The sequence below is a fragment of the Euprymna scolopes genome, chromosome 16 (assembly GCF_053919585.1).
Source record: "Euprymna scolopes isolate OS-2025 chromosome 16, ASM5391958v1, whole genome shotgun sequence".
NCBI classification, from domain to species: domain Eukaryota; kingdom Metazoa; phylum Mollusca; class Cephalopoda; order Sepiida; family Sepiolidae; genus Euprymna; species Euprymna scolopes.
The window spans coordinates 27,867,266-27,887,143 of record NC_136497.1 but is presented as its reverse complement, the minus strand read 5'-3'; the positions used below and the strand labels follow the sequence as shown (position 1 = coordinate 27,887,143).

At 32.4% G+C, this 19,878-nt stretch overlaps 1 protein-coding gene across 4 annotated transcripts in view; it reads left to right on the top strand.

Annotated features, from left to right (window-relative positions):
- The window catches only part of LOC145295903 (stromal membrane-associated protein 1-like), a 151,881-nt gene extending 132,929 nt beyond the window's left edge, over nucleotides 1-18,952 (top strand). For 2 of the 4 annotated variants that reach the window (XM_080141669.1, XM_080141667.1), the window contains exons 10-12: nucleotides 9,441-9,556; nucleotides 13,626-13,784; nucleotides 18,073-18,952. In XM_080141669.1, the coding sequence (XP_079997795.1) occupies nucleotides 9,441-9,556; nucleotides 13,626-13,784; nucleotides 18,073-18,243 (446 nt within the window). In that variant the 3' untranslated portion in view covers nucleotides 18,244-18,952. The remainder of the gene's footprint in view (nucleotides 1-9,440; nucleotides 9,557-13,625; nucleotides 13,785-18,072) is intronic. The other 2 variants (XM_080141671.1, XM_080141670.1) reach the window with 1 other exon arrangement.
- Nucleotides 18,953-19,878: the final 926 nt, after the last annotated feature.

The following is a 19,878-nucleotide window of genomic DNA, read 5'->3' as shown; positions in this document are numbered from 1 at the left end:
CATGTATTCCCAAATCCTACATATTATTATCTAGGACCTATATACACAGTTTTAAGCGATAGTAACGACCCCGGGAGCGTGTGCGAGAAAAGCCTTTTGAAGACATACACGAAATGGTCACACACATTTTGTCTTTTATATATATAGACTAGCGGGGGGGGTTACCCGGCAATGCCCGGGTGTCTTGAGGTAAATCAAAACTCCGGTGGGGGGGGGGGGGTAAATAATAAAAAAAATGTTTTGGTAGGTGAGTGTATGAGGATCAAACCCGTACCCTTGAGTTGGAAATTAATGTGTGAAAAAAAAAACGTGCTGAGTTAACCATTGAGCCACGGTGACAGACGACGTTAAGCAGGTTATTTAACTATAAAAACAGGCGTGCGCAATAAAAGTTAACTCTGCTGCTTCCATTTGACCTAATTAAGAAGGTCAAATAGAAGTCACACAGCGTTTGGGTTTGTTTACCCAAATTTAACTGTTTCTTCCCCCAACAGATGTTGGGGAGGGGGGTGGGAAGCAGCTCCCAATTGTCCAGAACTGTCTGATCAAAGCTGATTGCTTCTGGACGGTTTTCCCGGCGCAATGCCGAGAAGACGTCGTTTAAGTTTAGTTTCACTTTATTTATACTAAAAAGCCCAATCAACATGCGAGAAGCCAAAATAGCAATAATTTTGTAAAAATCGACGTAAATAAATCTATACGCTACGCGGTTTCCTAATTCCTAGATATTATTATATAGGACCTATATACACAGTTTTAAGCGATAGTAACGAACCCGGGAGCGTGTGCTCGAAAAGCCTTTTGAAGACATACACGAAATGGTCACACACATTTTGCCTTTTATATATATAGATGTTAATTTAAAAATGTGCCCATATTACCAATATTCCATTCAGAAACAAACCTTTATTTTATTTATTTTAAGAAATTGTAGCTAAGTATGTTATTATAGTGCCAGTAACACAGTATGACTACAACAAATGGAAATTGGATGGTCAGAAGCAAATTTCGACTTGTCATGTTACATGCTATTTTGGTCTGACAGTGTTTCTTTTTTATAGGTATAGATATTGGTATTTATTCCAGTGACTTCTATTAAAAAAATCAAAATGGTGATGCCTTAAACTCATAAAAAATTAATTTTGTAATATTGATTTCTTTATCATAGTGATTTTGTTTGTTTATTCCCATCAAATGAGCTAAATTAACCGTTTATTTAAGGGTATTATGTAAACAGCGTCACCAAAGATAGCTACAAGATTCATAATATACTGTCATGAGTAAATTCTGACAATCTATATAACATGTTTATTGTATTCACCACTTGACACAAGTTTGAACATATGGTTTACAATGTTGAAAAATGCAAAGATTTATCAAAAAATTGGAGAAGAACTATTTGCACAAATTCAGTCTTCATTTCATCTTGGTCTTGTTAGCCAAATGATTAAGGCCACATCCGTTACAAGTGCGCCCTTTTTGTAAGGCGCAGATTCAAATCTAGTACAATTTGCATTTTTTATTAAATAAAAAGTTCTTTTTTATAGAATTAATCTAAATAATTTTAATGATATTTTGTAATTTTGATAACTACACATTGAATTATTTTTTTACCTTTATTTACTACTAGCAGAATGTAATTTTTAGAAATAAATATGCTAATATTTATGTTAGAAAAAAATCGTGATCGTTTATCTGATAACACAAGTCTCATTTTCTTTTATTTATTTATTGAAAGAATGTTTTAAGTTTTTATTGCAAATTTGAGGTAGAATTAATCTGTAAAAATTTAAATATAATATTTTGATATTTCCAATTAAATTTTGTGATTAAATGTGATTTGAGAATAACTGTTTTGTTTACACAGGCACATAAAGTACATTTTGTGACATCTGAAAAAAAAATCTGCCTGGTCATTTAGTAGTCCATAGGAAAAGAATTCGCATAGACAAAAAGTTTCTTTTTATATAATAGTAGAAATAAAGATATATTTTTGATTTGTACATTTTGAATATAAAATTAACTTTTACGCACGTTTCATAGGTTTCTGTGTTACTCAGTGTCACATTACAATCTCTCTTATATGCAATAAACAGTCGAAATAATAAAAGAATTGTTTGGGAATTTTAATTTAGTAATTTCTAAATTGTTTAGATGTATGAATTCGTTTAAACTGTTGAATAAACAATTCACACAATTACAAAAATGACTATTAACTTTGTAGATTCAAGCCTAATTAGTAACTTTTTGTTGCCTAAATTTCATTAAAACACTAAAAATTTGTTGCTTTAAAAGTTTTCATTAAATGTTGCCTTTTTAGTCATCTTGAAACGTTTTAAAAAATGTCCAATGTTCTTGTTTACATGCGTTTTCTGCTGGATCAGTGCAATCTCTTTTGCCAAATTGATTGGCTTTTATTTACACCCTGATTCTTGCTTACTATATAAGATTGGCCGCAGGATTCAAAATTAGCAATTATTACAATGTATCACTTCATATTTGATGCAGTCATATCTATATTAAGCAAATTATGAGACAACTTCCGCGTCTGTATGTATTTCTCGTGTCCATGTAACTTTGAAAATCATTTATTTATTTTTTTTACTTTTATTTTCTACTAGCAGGCTACTCGACATTGCCCAGGGCAAAAGTGCTTGTCCAGCTAGAGAGGAATAGATTGAACACAGGAGAAAGTGAGGATTAGGGGGAGAGAGGTAGAGAGTGATAAAAGTTAAAGACAACTCGTCTTTTAATAAGTCAGCATTTTATTTCCAAATTAATACATAACACTGAAAAAACAACCCCTCTCCTACGAAAGCTGACCCAGTTGCCCGCCTCCTCCCCCGAGAATGAATAATCTTTTCTACATTTCAGATATTATTCATTTATTGGTCAAGAATATACCAACTTTGTGAGTGTTTGTTTTGTAGTTTTTGATTGGACATACAAACACGCATACATACAGACAACTACCCTCTATATAATAGATTAGCCGACATTGCCTGGAAATTTTATATGAATATTTAGTTTCACTTCCCTTTATTTTAAACTAGCCTTGGTGCCTGGTGTTGCCCGGGTGTTTGGAGGTGTGTTGAGCAAAAAAAAAAAAGTGGTAGCAGGCAGGCAGGCTCGAACCCGTTGTGCGAAGGCGGAAAAGAAAGTGAAAGAAAGTCTGACGTCTTAGCTGACGTCTCCATGACGTGATCGGCAGTCAAAAGCGTTAAAATTAACCGGTCAGTCCAACAGTGATGATGACTTGCTAAAATGTCGGTGAAAAAAATCGACCCCGCCTTGTACAAAACAGCGGAGTTTAGGGTGAATGAATTCATGTTTTTGGTCAATTTTTCAATATTTGTCATTGAGCTTCAAAATGATACCAATGTCGCATCTGTCGAAAGTTTTAAGCATACATACATACATTTAAACAGACAGGTGATATTTATGTTATAGATGTAATTTAATTTTTTTTTTTTTTTAGTTTTAAATATGATGTTGGAAGTTAAGGTATTGCTTAGTAAGCTAATTATTAATTAAACCAATTAGCTATAGAACTATAACTAATTTTTTTTATACTGATGTTGTTTTAGTCTGTATTTGGATGTAAATATCTCTTAAAACTTACAGTTTTTGTTCAATTTATGAGGTTTTTCTAAAGTAATAAATAATTTTCTATTTGACAGTTTTGGGACGATCAATCGGAAAAATCAAAACATCGGAATAAAGAAAAATTTGCCCATTTTCCTATGCCGAAAACAATTCTTTTTTTTTTTTTTTTTATGCCGAAAACAATTTTTTTATTTTTTTTTTTTATTTTTTCCTATGCCGAAAACAATTCTTTTTTTTTTCCTATGCCGAAAACAATTTTTTTTTTTTTTTTTTTTTTTTTTTCCTATGCCGAAAACAATTCTTTTTTTTTTTTCCTATGCCGAAAACAATTCTTTTTTTTTTTTTTATGCCGAAAACAATTCTTTTTTTTTTTTTTTTTTTTTACTTAATTTTCCATTTCTGATACTAATGATGAAATGATATTTCTTTTGATTTTAAACTTTCAGTAAAACTAAAATCTATAGACCAGCCCCCCCCCCTCCCCCCACACATAAATGTATTTTTAGGTTTGTAAAAATATATGCACATATTACACGTTTTTAAAGTAATTTTAAAATAAAATAGAAAATAAACAATAACTCTGGATGTTTTAAAAAAATTGGAATTAAATACTATCACATTTGGAAAGGTTACGTAATTCTTTTTTTACTATTAACAAAAACTTAAAATGCTACTTGTTTACAAAAAATACATTCTGGTGGATTTAATTTCATAATTTTGAAATAGGATTTAAAAATTGTTTAGTTCTATTTTACACTATTGCATCTTAATTTAAATTAATCATTGCTTAATAGTAAATAAAAGAAATAATAAACTCAATGTATAACTACCAAAGTGATCTTGATGTAACACACACACTCATGAAATTGTCGCATAATTGTGGAGATGTGCTTATACCATTAATATTTAATAAGTATTATTTGCTATTCATTTTCAGATTCGAATCTCCATTTAAATAGCAAATGTTTCATTTATGTGGGACAATTTTTGTTTTTGTCACACACATTTCTTCTTCTTGCATTGAACGATTGCTGTTCAGAAGTGACAGCTTGACTGCCTTTCATTGCTCATTAGGGCTTGAAAAAAAATAATGATATTCTCAGAACAACTTTTTTTTTATCAATTATGTGTATTTAGTTTTTTCATAATACTCGTTTCTACTGCTGTTACCTTCAATAAAATATTTGCTATCCATTCTTTCTGGATAATATTAATTATAATAACTGTACCAACTCATTGCATTCGAATTTGGTATGAATATATCTCCATGGTCTATAACGATAACTTTGTCAGGTTTAATATCTAAACTAAAAAAGCAAATAAAGAATGATAACTCTTACTAAAAGAATGTTATTCTCCTTGGCTGATTTTTCTTTTTAGGTGTTTATTTAAGAATGTTAGCAAATTACTGAAATAGGTAGTGTGTGTGTGTGTGTGTGTGTATGTATGTATATATATATATATATATATATATATATATATATATATATAAACAGTGAGACCCGACGTTTCCCAGAATTGAATGAGGATCAACAAATGTTCCACACTTCCATACATTTATTGTCATTGAAATCGATGAAATTGCTCATTTTTAATCCAATCGGTTGAATGCCTGCTTAGTTAAGGACTCTCTTCCTCACAGTGTATTGGAAGAAAGCTTCACATATTCCCTGCAGTGACCTAGTCCACAATAAATTGTAGTCTACATTGCACTGTAGAGAATCTATTGTTAATTTTATAAAATTATCTGTAAAAAATGGTTTCAGTTTAAAATACGAAGTCAATTATCATGATTCAGTTGTGATTTAAACATAAACATTCATTTGGAGCGCGTCCCTGTCTTATAAAAGAATCGACTGTTGATTTTATATGCTGAACCTTTCTGCTTGTGTGGTGATAAAAATTTTCAAATGCACTTGTGATGTTTAGTTGTATATGTATTAACTTTGGTCAAAATCGGACTTCCTCCTTTAATCGGAATTTTTCAATTATCGATTTTTAATTCTTATCAAACGCATTTTGATACTAAACTTCCATAAGGACACTTCCAGACACATCAAGTACCTTCATGTGAAATGTCAAAGAAATCAGCCCAACCATTTCAGAGTTCATAGGGAATGAACACACACACACACACACACACAGAGTTCCTTTTATATAATAGATGAAGTATGTTAATTAATTTTCAATAACATGGTACAACAATGCCAAACAAAAAAATTGGTTAGCTGTAATCAATTTATCAGTTTAAATGTTATTTATGTCCAACTTTTAAAATCTAACTAATGTCATTATATATTAGAAAACACATAACAGGCTAAATCTGCAAAGGGAGAGTAACACTTAGATTCGTTCTATGTTAATTAGAATTGTTTATCATTAGAAATCTTTTGTTTTAATAAAGAAACCGGATATTGGTCATGATCAATAAGTTGAGTCTTAAAAGTTTAAGACAATATTTCTGCTTTATCAAATCTGAGCAGGACTACCCGGCATTGACTGCCTAGGTCAAAAATGTAACATATTTCTATTAAAACTTCTTTCTCGTTTTTCCCTCTGTCTTCTCTGCCTAGCCCATTCCTTTCTCTAGATATAATCCTTTTATGGATTACTCGAGGAATGGGTCAACATTAGGGAAATAATCTCTTGAAAAAGAATAACAGTTACTTTGCTTTAAAAAAAAAAAAAAAAAAAAAAAAGGAGTAAGAGTTACTTCCCTTCATCTAGAACAGATCCCGTATGCAATGTTTGCTAATTTAGGGTCAAAAGATGAATACTTCTTTTCTAAATTTTAGTTATTATTCATTTAGAGCAATGCTGATCAAGAAAATAGCAACTTTGTCAGTTTTGTTTTGCAGTTTTTTACTTTTAGTTGTACATACATGCAGACAAGCAACATTTACATAATAGATTTTATTTTTCATTAAAGGAGTGTGCATATAGGGGGGCAGAATCCTGTTAGGAAATATTTAAAAATTCCTTACTTCAAACGTTTGTTTTCCTATAATGAATAATTAAACTCTTTTCTATGCAAAAATCTTTACAAGACATTGTGTACTTTTGCATGACACTGTGTCTGACCGCATACTAAGAATACAAACATTAACGATATTACCATCAATGGTAATAAAGGCTCTAGGACTGATTGTTAAAAACCTAGCAGGTTCACTGGCTTTGCCCAGTTATAAAATATGCTTAAATATGATATTTTAATTTATACAGATTTCATATTTATTATTATAGAGCCCAATTTCTATACAAGATCTTTCAAGCTGCGCCAGCTCGGTAGTAGAGGACAGACAAGACAGTGTTGCATCATAATGGTTCTCTTCTTCAGATGGGTGGGTCAGTTTTGTAGCTCCACCTGGTCACCCGATACTTGCTGTTAGGCAGTTGTGTTCCTCCAGAGTGAGGGTGCTTCTAGACAAGGAGAGGAGATTCCCATGCCAATAAAAGGGGATTATACTCTAGCTGTTTGATAGTCTTGTCTCCTCCTGAGATGTTATAGGTATGACATGACTGATGAAGCTTCTTCTTAACTTCAGCTGTAGGTTCATTTTGAAGCAAACTAAAGACTGAGTAATGTATTGCATTGACAACAACATATGTTCAGGGTAAACAAAGCTATTCATAATAATAATTAGTGAACAAAAAAAAAAAAAAAAAAAAAAAAAAAAAAAAAAGAAAGAAAAGTTATTTAAAAAGCAAAACTTATAAACTTATTTAAGAAAGTTTTTTTTTTGGGGGGGGGGGGGTATCCAGTAATTAAACCAAAATTGTTAAATAGCTTTATTCTCATGGTTTTTTACACACACACACACACACACATATTTAATAAAAGTAAAATAGAATAAAGTACTTTTATTTTCTAAATATGCATTTTGTTGGGTTTTTTTCTTTTAAATATTGTATCAACCAAACTGCCATCATTATTATCCACATCTTACACAATTCGCAAAACTTTCTCATGATTTAATGGATCATTTCATGTAAAATGGCAGTAATTAGTCGATTACCTGCATCTTTTAATCTATATCAACAGTATTTTTATGTAACTTATAAGAATTGTTTTCAAACCAATATTTTAAAGTTTTGCTTGATAGCACTTTAAAACTAGGATGTATCACGTAAGAGCACAACAGCGACACATGGGACAATTTTGTTGAATCTTCAGATAATATTTCGTGCTGATGGTCTCTTTGACTCAGTTCCTGTTCTGATAACATTTTTTATGAATCCATTTGCAGATGAACGTAGACATTCCGACAGAAGTTTTGAGCAAAGGTATTTTTCATGCCAAACCTTTTAGAGATTATTCAATTAAATCTCTTGTTGCTGCCACATTTTCTGGATCTCTGGCACTAAATGCTGGTCCAGTTGATCTGAAGTTGATGACCCATAATAAACTCTTGTTTTAAGTTGGTGTAAGATCTACCAAGACTAATCTAATCTAGGAGGAGAAAATTCCAACGAAGTATGGCACCTTTAAATGGTTAGATGATGTATACGCCGACAACCAGGCTAGTGCTAATATCTCATGGTTGACTTTCTTTGGATTTCATCAAGGAGTCTGAGATTGTTGGTTTATATATATATATATATATATATATATATATATTTATTTATTTTTTTTTTTTTTGCAAGATTTTCACAGTTGACTGGTTTGATTTGTTTTACAACAAATCAACACTTTTTTTTTTTTTTTTTTTTAGGTTATTTAAAGTTTGAATTATGTTCCTTAACTATCGACCTAAATCTAAGTAGAAAATGGCAGACAAAACATTTGGCATCAAAATGTTTTTTTTTGTTGTTTTTTTTTTTTAATATTTGAATTTGTGTAATTTTTGGTGTACTGTATTTTCTAAATCTAACATGTAAGAATATAATAACATTTTTTTGCTTAAAACTGGATAAGCAGCAAATGTTTCTTTTTATAAAAAAAAAAAGCAAATGGGAATTTAAAAATTGAATAAAACTTTTTTTCTTTTTTTTTTTTACTTTAGTATGAATTATATTTTCCTTCAGCGATAAAGTTTCTTTAGATAATTTCTCTGGTCAAGCACAATTATTCATTTGAACACATTTAACAAATTAATAAGCAAGAAAAAAAATCAAAACCCACACAAATTCAGAACATATTGTTAGTTTCTTGCATATTCATGTCTGGATGAGTCAAATGTAATCCATTATATAAAAGGTAGTAGTGTGTGTGTGTGTGTGTGTTTGTCCAGCTAAAAGTCAAAAACTACAAAACAAACACCTACAAAGTTGATATATTCTTGAATACTGTTGCCCTGGATTGATAATATCTAAAATTTTAAAGAAATATATTCATTCTTTATGGATCAACTGGGCCAGGTTTTGGCAGGAATCATTTTCTCAGTTATTTGCAATGTTATCCATTATATAAAGGAGGGGTGAATGTATTACATTATTTTTTTCAATACATCAAAACCAGAGAGAGAAAGGAATGGGCTGGGTAGAAAGGAAACAAGGTTGGAGGAGAGGTGTATGGAAGATTGGGGTAAAATGAAAGATAGAAAGGTAGATGGATCAAGACATGTAGAGATGAAAGTTTTAATATAAAGTGTTGCACACACAAATCTCCTATTTTTTTAATTTTTTTATGTGGACCCATACAATGTTGGGTATCTCTGCTAGTTTAGAAATAATCAGTTTTACTATTTATACGTTTCTTGAAGGCATTAAACTGTTTTTGATTTAAAACCTATTTTCATAATCTTTGTTTTATTTTTATTATTGAAACTAAAACTTTGCAGTCAATTGTTTGCATGTGACATTTGAAGAATTTCTAAATGACTTCTTCCTTGCAGGAGGAATGTATATGCCAGCGCAAACTCTAAACATGCAGGGTGTGCCTTCTGGTAATCCGATGGCTGTTCAGCAAGGAATGCCAGGAATGATACCTCAGGGGATGATGGTAATGCAGGTAGGATGAAACTCAAGTTGCTTGCGGGCATAACCATTGTTTATGATATTTAACCAATGAAAAAAAATCGCTGTTCTCATTGAAACAAAGAATGGTGTGAAACTGAGATTCTTGCATTCTCACAATTCTTCACAAAATTAAAATTCAAAGAAACTTTCAAATGACACCCACCCACCCCAGTACCACAAAGAAAAAGAATTCAATACTTTTTTCTTGGTTCCTTGACTGTACTAATATGTTCGACTGGCAATATGCTTTGATTGGGAGTTAATAGAAAAAAAAAAAAAAAAATTAAACTTCAATCACTAAACAACTAACTTAGAACTGGTTGTTAAAGTTACCTCCCCTTTTCCTGCTTTTCTGACTGTTACAACACACAGAAATTTAAATGTAATGTGAACAGACATCTTTCTCCTCAACTCCCTACATAGCGCTCTTGTTAGACACAATCCCAAATAGTAGCCCCTTACAAGTGGCAATATGCCTTGTTTGGCATGAATCAAAGTTTTTTCAAAAAATATTTTAAAAAATATTTCTCCAATTCTTGTGATTTTTGTTTTTAAAAAGCTAATTCTTTTGCTTTATTGTTTTAAAATTAAAAGTAAATATTAATTGAATGACATGTTGTACAATCTACCTTGGGGTTGGTTGTCAGTGATCAATTAATTTCCCTGGAGGTTTGAAATCATTAGACTCTGAAGACCCCGTCACCCCTTCTATAAATTCATTATAATATTCAAATTAATATAAAAATTGTAAAGCAGTACAGTAATAATTTTATTTTCTATAAGTGTGTTTACATTGCAGAAATAACATGACTTTTAAAATATTTTTAATCACATTAATTTAATGAAATCCTCAAGAAAAATATTATTTTCAAAGATCTACATAAGATTAAAAAATCATTTTTTCACACATTTATTTGATAAATTTTATTTTAATTATTTAATATAAAATTAATTTAGATTTGCAGAATAGAATTCTAGTTTGATTTATTTGAATATGGATAATTTCAATGTTGACAAATTTAGATGATTCCTCAAGTGTTAAAAAAAAAAAGGAAATGCAGGTGTTTGGGCCCCCCCCCCCAAAAAAAAGAAAGAAAGAAAAATCTCTACGATGTATGTATCCATGATGGAAAAAAAAATTATTGTACACCAAAAAAATCAGGTAAATTGATCAAGTAGTTTTATTATTAAATTAGAAAAAAAAAAATCACATCCCATAGCTAAACTATGAGTGACAATCTTGTAATGCCATCTTGAATACAGTCTAAACAACTCCAAATAATTAAAATATGCAAGATTTTAAAAGCATTTCTAACATGGGGAGTGGGGGCATTGGAAAAAGTCAAATTTGCTTAAAAATTATTTTCTTTATAAAAATAAAACTATTTAATCGATTTAAGTGATTTTTGGTGTACAACATTTTCTTTCCATCACAGATATATACATTGTGCAGATTTGTCTTTATTTTTGCTTTTTTATAAAGGGGGGAAAAAAGCACCGAAAATGTAAACTTGTCTGCATAAATTTCAATTGTTCTTTTTGTATTATATGCTGTTATTGCAGTAATTCAAGTAAAATTTTGTACACATTTTCTTCAGTTATGTATACAGAACAAATAAAATAAAAAAATATTTAACACATCACTCAATAAGTATCTGACCTTGATAAGAAAATGATTTTTTTTTTAAATTCAATTTTATTCAAAAACATAAGTTTCTTTTATTCCAATGCTTCTTTAACATTTCAATGCCTTTTTTGTAGAACGATTTGTCTTTGGCTTGAAAATGTCTATGAATTCTGTGGACTCCAGTGGCTACTGACTGACTGTTCGCATCAAAAGAATGCTTCAGGAAGCATTCTTTTGATGTGAACAGTCAGTCAGTAGCCATTGGAGTTAAAATCTGGAGAATTGGGTGGATATAGAAGCAATGCAAAGTATGATTAATGTAATTTTACCATTGTTGCAATCAACTTGTGACACAGTGCTTTTTTTTGATGCAACAGCAGTTTTTCTTCATTTGGGACCATTCTTTTGCAATTTCTTTTTTCAAATGCACCAATATTTTAAGATGACCATGTTGCAGCAAGCAGTGAAACAATGCTTTGTAATATTTGCTATTGTAATCGATGAACAAAATATTTATGCATCACAAAATGTTGGCCAAAACATTCTCTGTTGATGTCGTTTTGCCACACTTGCGAATGCTCAGAATCTTTGATGCGCTTTTGATCGATTGTGAGCAAATGAAGCCACCATTTTGAACGCAGCTTTCTCATTGATAAATTTTCATACAAAATGGTGATTACATTGTTTTCTGATATCTCCAACTTTTTTTTCTGTCTCAATTCATAATCGAGCAAAATTTGTGGACTTTTTTTTTTTTTTTTTTTTTTTTTCTGAGACGACAAAATTTGAACAGTATGAGCATTCAGCATCATTTGTGGTTGAATGATAATGTCAGCATGCCACCTGTTAACCATGTTTCTGGTGGAGCAGAGTCTGGATAACACTCACCCGGCCATTGTTTTGTTTGAACAGTATTTCTTCCCGATTAGAAAGCAATGCTTTTATCAACACAGTAAAAACAGATTTTTCTGTTGTCTTGAAAATTTACAATGGTTGCTTCATTTGACTTGTTCAATTTGTTTGGTTATAATCAGCTAACGTATTTCCTAATTTCCGGTGTAGCACTACCAGAAGCGGTGACAAGGCAAATAAGTTCCTTCATTTTTATTGTCCTTCAAGAATTCTATTGTGAAGCAATTTATTGAAATAAAAAAAGAAAAGGACCTTATTGAAAAGTATACAATAAAAATTGACAAAATTATACAGATAAAAGTAACACAATTAGACTTTATTTTCACTTTTAATAACAAAATTGTAAAAAATAAACATTTAAATATATTTATGAAATTATAAAACCTAAGTTTGTTTTTTTTTTTATTTCAATAATTTTTAATTGAAATAAGACTGAAAAAACTTTTCAATGATTATTAAATCAAAAAAGAAGAAAAAGTCAGAAAAATATTAAAAAAAAAATTTAAAAAATCTTTTTTTTTTTTAAAGTACATGCACAGGGGAGATATAGACGTGAGAAAAAAAAAAGCAAAGCAACTGATTTGCCTTGTCAGTGTTCCGGTAGCACTATGTCAGAATTTAGGAAGTTATTAGCTGACTATCACCAATTGTCTTTATTAACAGGATTGTATTATATTTGGCAATTGATGGGAGCATTTTAAACTAATAATCCGATGAGATCCAAATTTGAACACCTTCCATTTGAAGGTTAATACTGTATAAAAATTATATGGATTACTTTGTGTTGTAGTCTATATATCAAGAAAAGGACTTATTGAACTATGTGTTGACAATGGATTCATTTTGTTAAAAATTCAATACAATTAAACTTTTTGTTTAGTGCTTATTCAGATTAGCACTTATGGTGGCAATTAAAATTAAAGAAAATACAGAAAAGTCTGTATGATGTACGTACCAGTCATGGAACAAAGATGAAATATTCCAAAAATTAAATTTGATCAAGTATTTCTTAATTCAAGAAAATCAAATTTTACTCTGTGTCAATGAGGGGTAAAAAAGTAGCGGCCATAGCAGAATCAAGGGCAGGACTTTTTTATTTTTTTTTTTTTTTTTTGATAATGTCAGAACAACAACCAAAACGTAGGATTTTAAACTAAAGTGCTTTTTTTAAATACCAAAAACATTTTTTAGAAGGATTATTTTATACAAGTTAAAAACAGAATTTGAAGAATATTAAAATGACCTCGTCTGTCACTCGGTAAAGACGGCAAATTTGGTTTTCATAAATAAATTAAAAAAAAACATACTTGATGGATTTTTTGTGATTTTTGGAATATATTGTCATATATTTCATGACAAGTAGGTACACGATAAGTTTTTCTTCATTTTTATTTATTGCCGTAAGTGCCAATCTGAATAAGCACCGTTTATTTTTCAATATAACAATTACATTTACTTATTTATTCTTTCTTTTTAATCACACGACTACCAATTGGCAAATGTTTTTTTTTTCTAATTTCAGCAAGGCAATATGTACCACCAGATGGCTGCTGGGGGTATGATTCCTGCAGCTGCTGTCGGTAATCCCATGGCTCCAGGATCAGGAATCATGGTGCAACAGCCTCAAGTAGGGATGTATGCAACTGCATCTCCACCTCAGCCTCAGATGAACATGCAACAGGTAAATCAGTGTTTTTCATTGTTATTCTTTACTTCAATTATTTAAAACGAGGAAAGTTACATTACAGTCACGTAACAATTGCTTATCATGTGACGTTTATTATGATACATGTAATAGTAAAAGAAAAAACTAATTCTGTTAAATACAAAATAGTTTTATTACAGTAAAAAGGAATGCCACTATTTCTGATTAGAAAAACAATAGAAGACAATAAAAAGTTTTTATGATTAGATTTTAAATTTCTGATCCTTTTGGTCATCCATATTTCCATTATACAGTTAATTTTTTTAATTATTCATGTCAATATGTCATTTTTGCTTATAAGCAAAAATCAGACGTTTAGGATTTCCAGTTGAAAGTAAATATATTTAGGAGTCAGAGCAGATGAGATAAGCTGTCGACTTCAACTAACAACAATGGTGGCCTCAACAGACAGATTATCTCAGTGTAATCTTAGCTAATATAATATGAATACTTTAATAATTTGAAAAGACGTGTCCCTTCACCATCCGGGGTCGAAAGAGGGGGGGGACTACATTATTTCATGCAGTATGTCTTGGGCATCCCTCTCCAGGCTCAGAGCACATACAACACTTGGTATTACCAAATGGGTGCCCATTTTAGTATTGGCCAAGCTCAACATCAGTGATCTAACAGGAACCGGCATGTCAACATGATTATGACACTGGCGCATATATATATATATATATATATATATATATATATATATAGGCTAGCCAAATTAATCAATAGTAGGAAACAAGATCTAATACCTATATTTTTTTGTTTTTGTGATTAAGAGAGGTGGTGCTTGATCAACACTACTGGAGAGCCATGATTTAATATACTGTTTTTTTTTGTTTTTTTTTACATTTTCACCCCAAACAAGGCAAATTGCCACTTTGGTGTAGGGGGCTACTATCAGGGGAAACAACTACTGGGGTACTATGTAGGGATTTGGGCAGCAAGGTGTCGGTTCACGTTACACTTGAACTTCTGCACGTCAGTACTGTTGGGGAAGCAGGGACCTGGAATGGAATTCCAGAGTCTAGCGGTTCTGGGGAAGAAACTATTGGAGTAAAAAGATCTTTTACATCTAGGGATCTCTACAGTGTGGGGGTGGGATTTAGCAGCCTGTCGGGTTTGTCGAGGGTGCTCACGTCGTGGGGGCACAAGTGATTGCAGTTCATCAGAGCATTCGCCACTAAAATACTTGTAGAAAAGGCAGAGGGATGCAACATTTCGTCGATGGACAGAAGCTGAAGCTTAGCTGCCAGTCCAGGGCCTATCAGGTTTGCAACTCTCTTTTGAAACTTGTCAAGGAGTGATAGACTAGTAGCAGATGCACCAGCCCAGATGTGGCAGCAATACTCCATACATGGGCGAATGGTGGCCTTATAGAGGTACAGGATACTTTCGGGTGTTAGTAGTTTTCTAGCACGGTAGAGAGAGCCCACCTTTCTTGCAGCGGCCCTGGCAATGCCTTCAATGTAATTGTTCCAAATCTGGTCGCATTCATGTTTCCTGTGAACGTTAGGCCAAGGAGTTTGAAAGATGGACTCTCAGATAAAGAGTCGTTGGCCATTGCTATGGGTGGTAGAGAGGGTTTCTTGTAATTATTGAATGAAACTAGTTTAGTCTTGGCAGCATTGAACGCGACCAACCACTTTTGTCCCCATTCCACTACAGATTGGAGGTCTTCCTCTAGTGTTTCTGCCATTTCTTTAGAAATGTGTTCATTCGTCTTCCTGTCGTGCCTGCCATAGAGTGTAGTGTCATCAGCATATATACCCATCTCAGAGGCAATGTTGTCGAGAAGGTCATTTATGAATATCAGGGACAATAGAGGTCCAAGGATAGAACCCTGGGGCACCCCCGCATTTATATCATATTGTTTAGATGTACGACCGTCGAGGACAACCTGGATTTTTCTCTTCTCTAAGAAGGATTTAATTATGTTAAGTATTCTACCAGTGATACCGTATGATCTGATTTTACTGAGGAGACCCTCATGCCATACCCTGTCAAAAGCCTTAGATATATCTAGAGCTACCGCTCTGCCCTCCCCAGCTTTGTCCAGTGAATGGTATATACGTTCAGAGATCACAGTTAGGATGTCTGCTGTGGAACAGGCTTGTCTAAATCCATATTGTTTGTCAGTCAGTAGTTTAGCATCTGTAAGATGATGGACTAGAGCATGGTTAATTATGGTCTCAAATATTTTGGCAAAAAGTGGGAGGAGGCTAATGGGGCAATAATTTGATGGGTCTGTCCTTTCGCCAGAATTCTTGAATACTGGTACAACAGAAGCAGTTTTCCAACAGACCGGAAAGCAAGCTTAATTAAGGCATTTGTTGTAGAGTTTGGAGAGAACTGGAGCTACTTCGGCTGAGCACTTTTTTAATAGCACAGCTGGGATAAGATCGGGTCCACATGCTTTTGAGGTGTCAAGGTTTTTTATGATAGCATGCACCTGAGCAGGGGTGGTTTTCAGATCGTCTAGTGTGGCGTCTGTCCGCATAGGAAAGTCAGGTAGGGGGTGGTTGGAAGGGTCCAGTGTGGAGTTTGAGGCAAACCGACTGGCAAGCATGTTAGCCTTGTCGGTTGCTGAGGAGACAACCTCGTGATTGTTGGTTAGTGGGGGAATTGTTGATTGCCCATTATTTACTACACTGTTGTAGAATATCCAGAATTCTCGAGTTCCTAGTTTTTGTGCTTCGATGCGCTTTTTAGTGGTTTCCGTAAATTCTCTCTTAGCTGTCGCTATTTCTTTCTTCACGTTATTTCTAGCTTCTATATACTTCAGTCTGTTTGAACTGGACCTATGTCTGTTAAACCTACGGTATGCATGCTGCTTTTGAGTAATGGCAGTTGCACAAGTCGACGTAAACCATTGGGGAGAGTGGGGCTTACTATAAAATTTCCGCATGGGAACATGCGCTTCGATTGCAGTTTTAAACCAGTCAGTGGTCTCGTTTGCACATTGTTCAGCAGGGAGAGAGAAAATATTTTTCCATGGAGCATCTCTAATTAGTTCCCTGATGGCTTCCCAGTCAGCCTTATTATAATATCTGGTTATTTTGAGCACTGGCTCTTCAGTTTTGGGTCTAGAGTTTAGGGCGATTTCAACCATTATCACTGCATGATCAGCGTTCCCGAGTGGGCTGTGGGCCTTCGTTATGCAGTCATCGGGAACTGTGGTCAAAAACAGATCTAGAAGTGATGCATGTTGTTCTTCCTGGTCAGGGAAACGGGTTGGAAACGTAACAATTTGTGATAGGGAGTGAGATATAGCGAAGCTATGTGTTGTGCTGCCCGCTGCATCTGTGTGAGATAAGTGAATTTAACAAATCCTAATATTACCAAAATGACAACTGCTTTTTTTTTTTTTTTAAATTTGACTAATGTATTTTAACTATATGTGCATATATTGTCTTTAATTCTTTGCTTCCATGCGAGCCGTTTCTTCTATTATTTTATTTTTTATTTATTCATTTTGTTTATTTATTTATTTCTCCCTTTTTAGCTTTTACCAACTGTTAATACCTTCTCTTTAAATTTATTTATTTAATGCATTTTAATTACATATGCGTAAAAATGGTCTCTAACACTTTAGTTCCATGCGAGACGTTTTTATGGTCTGAACTCTACTCGATAACGAATAGCCTATGCAAGAATATAGAACAGAGCTAGGACCACCTTTCTTTCTACTATAGAAGACAGAAGTTTAACCTAAAAAAAAAAAAAATAAATAAAATAAAAAAGTAAAATTATCACACATGTGCGCACTATAAATAGATACAAAATCCGGGGAAAGGAAGTGAAGCCCCCACCTACCGTTCACACTAAGAACATGGTTATGCTCGTTTTTAAATCCCCAAAAGAGTGTTTCATGGTAAACAACTGATGATTCCTTATATTAACATATTTCGTGAATTCGAGAGAGCGAGTTGATGCATTGATTGTAGGTGATTAAATGACTTACTGACTAAATAGTTTTGTAACGGATGATAAAAAATATAAAAATTAAGTTTTTCTCATATAGTTTTAAAGGTTAAAAAACTTCCAAGACTATATATATATATATATCTGAAAGAAAAGTTATAAATTAATCATGGTGATATCTTTAAGTAATAACATGTATAAAATAAATTTGCAACAGTTTAACGTGCCCCTTTATACAAACTGGCAAACCTAATAGATTTAGTGTATACTATATAATTTAAAATTTGCCAAATATTTAGTGAAAATTTGTTTACTTTTTCTTTTTTTTTTTTTTCTTCAACAGATGCAGCATCAAATGTCTGCTATGCGATTGACTCAACCCGGTACTATGGCCGCCCCAGGCAGCCAAATGGCAATTCGACCTCAAGCAGGACCTCCTGGTGCCACGCCTGCCAATCCATGGGGCATGCAATCATCCTCAGGACAGACACTTTCCACTAATTTGTGGCAATGATACTTCTTTCCTTACTTTAGCAATTAGTCTACAAGTTAACCCGTGTGAATTGCGGAATAGCAAAATGCAGAGGTTGACCAACCTAGGGGGTGGGGGTGGGTAGACAAATGGATGCATTGTGACTGAGAAACCCTTTTTTTTTTTTTTAGTGCAAGAAAAACAAACATGGAATTACTAAACAATAAAATCCATTGATCTGTCCCTCTTCTTTGGATATGTAAGAATTATAATCACTTGTCCATCTTCGACAACAGGAAAAGGGGGAAGCGGAGATGATTATGACCTTCGACAATAGGAAACTGGGGAAGCGGACATGATTATAACTGTCGTTGTGACTTTTTACTTTTCCACTTGCTTGTCACCGACTCTTTTTGTCTCCCACCATTTGTTCTCTTTCCTTCACCGACAGAAGAAAAAAAAAAAAAAAGGTTTAGAAATTCTGGAATGTTATTTTCCAGTTTGTTCCGCAAATAAGTTATAAATTTGTTTATTTATTTTTTATTATTATTATTAAACTTTTTTTTTAATTTACTACAGCAAGGCGCTCTTTCACGAAATTGAAACATTTCAAATATAAAACAATTTAGTAAAAAACAAAAAAAAAAAAACAAGCTAAAACAAAAGCTACAGTAAACCAATAAATTTGAAAACAAAAAAAAGATTAAAAAATAGTAGCAAAAGCAACAACAAAAAAAAAAAAACAAGCAAACTCTTTCAGTTGGATGGGAATTTTATTGACCCTCCTCCCCTCTTGTCTTTGGTTCTTCCTCCCTTATCTAATTCTTTTTACATAATTCTCTAATGTACCATTATTTATTTACAGTGAAATGGGTCTCTGCATTATTGCCAAACAACTTATTCTTACTTACCTTATTTGATAAAAAATAACGACCAAATGAGTTGAACTGTACATGTGAAATTGAATAAAAACTAGTAATATTTTTTTAAAATTCAATCTGGAATCAAATTTTTAAGGTTTATAAGGAAGATAAGTATAAAGTCAATTTTAACAAGGGGAGATAATTTGTTTATATAGAAATTTTGTATTGATTCCTTTAGTTTTAAATTTTAGGATTCCATATTTGATTTTTCAAAAAGGACCCGGTTTTATTCCCCATTTCACATGCACCACAATTTAACTTGCTCTAACTACTTTATTCACTTTTTTTTTGTTTTTTGTTTAAAATGTGATTTTTTGAAAAACAAAAAGAACGGTTGCTTGGTAGTAATGCTGAAACCCATTTCTACTGAAACGATGGTGAATAAGTGTATATATGTATGTGCATGTTGTATCAATAACATGTACCAGTTGGTGGTGAGTCTTTTACAGTAGCAGCCATAATTGAGATAATTTTCAGTAGATTGTAGTCATAGCAAGTCAACAGAGTATTTTTGTTCGTGTGCAAATCTCGAGAATGGAGGTTTCACATTTATTGACTCCCCCCTCTTTTTTTATATTCTATATCATTCACTGTAATGATGCTTTTCTCTTTTCATTTCAGGACTTCCTGCACGTTTTATTATTCGAAAAATAAGATGCTACTTTCTTGTCTCATCAAAAATCTTTGTCTATTGAATTCAAACATTTAAATTTACTTAGTTTTCAAATGTCATTTATTTGCTAGGGTAGATCAA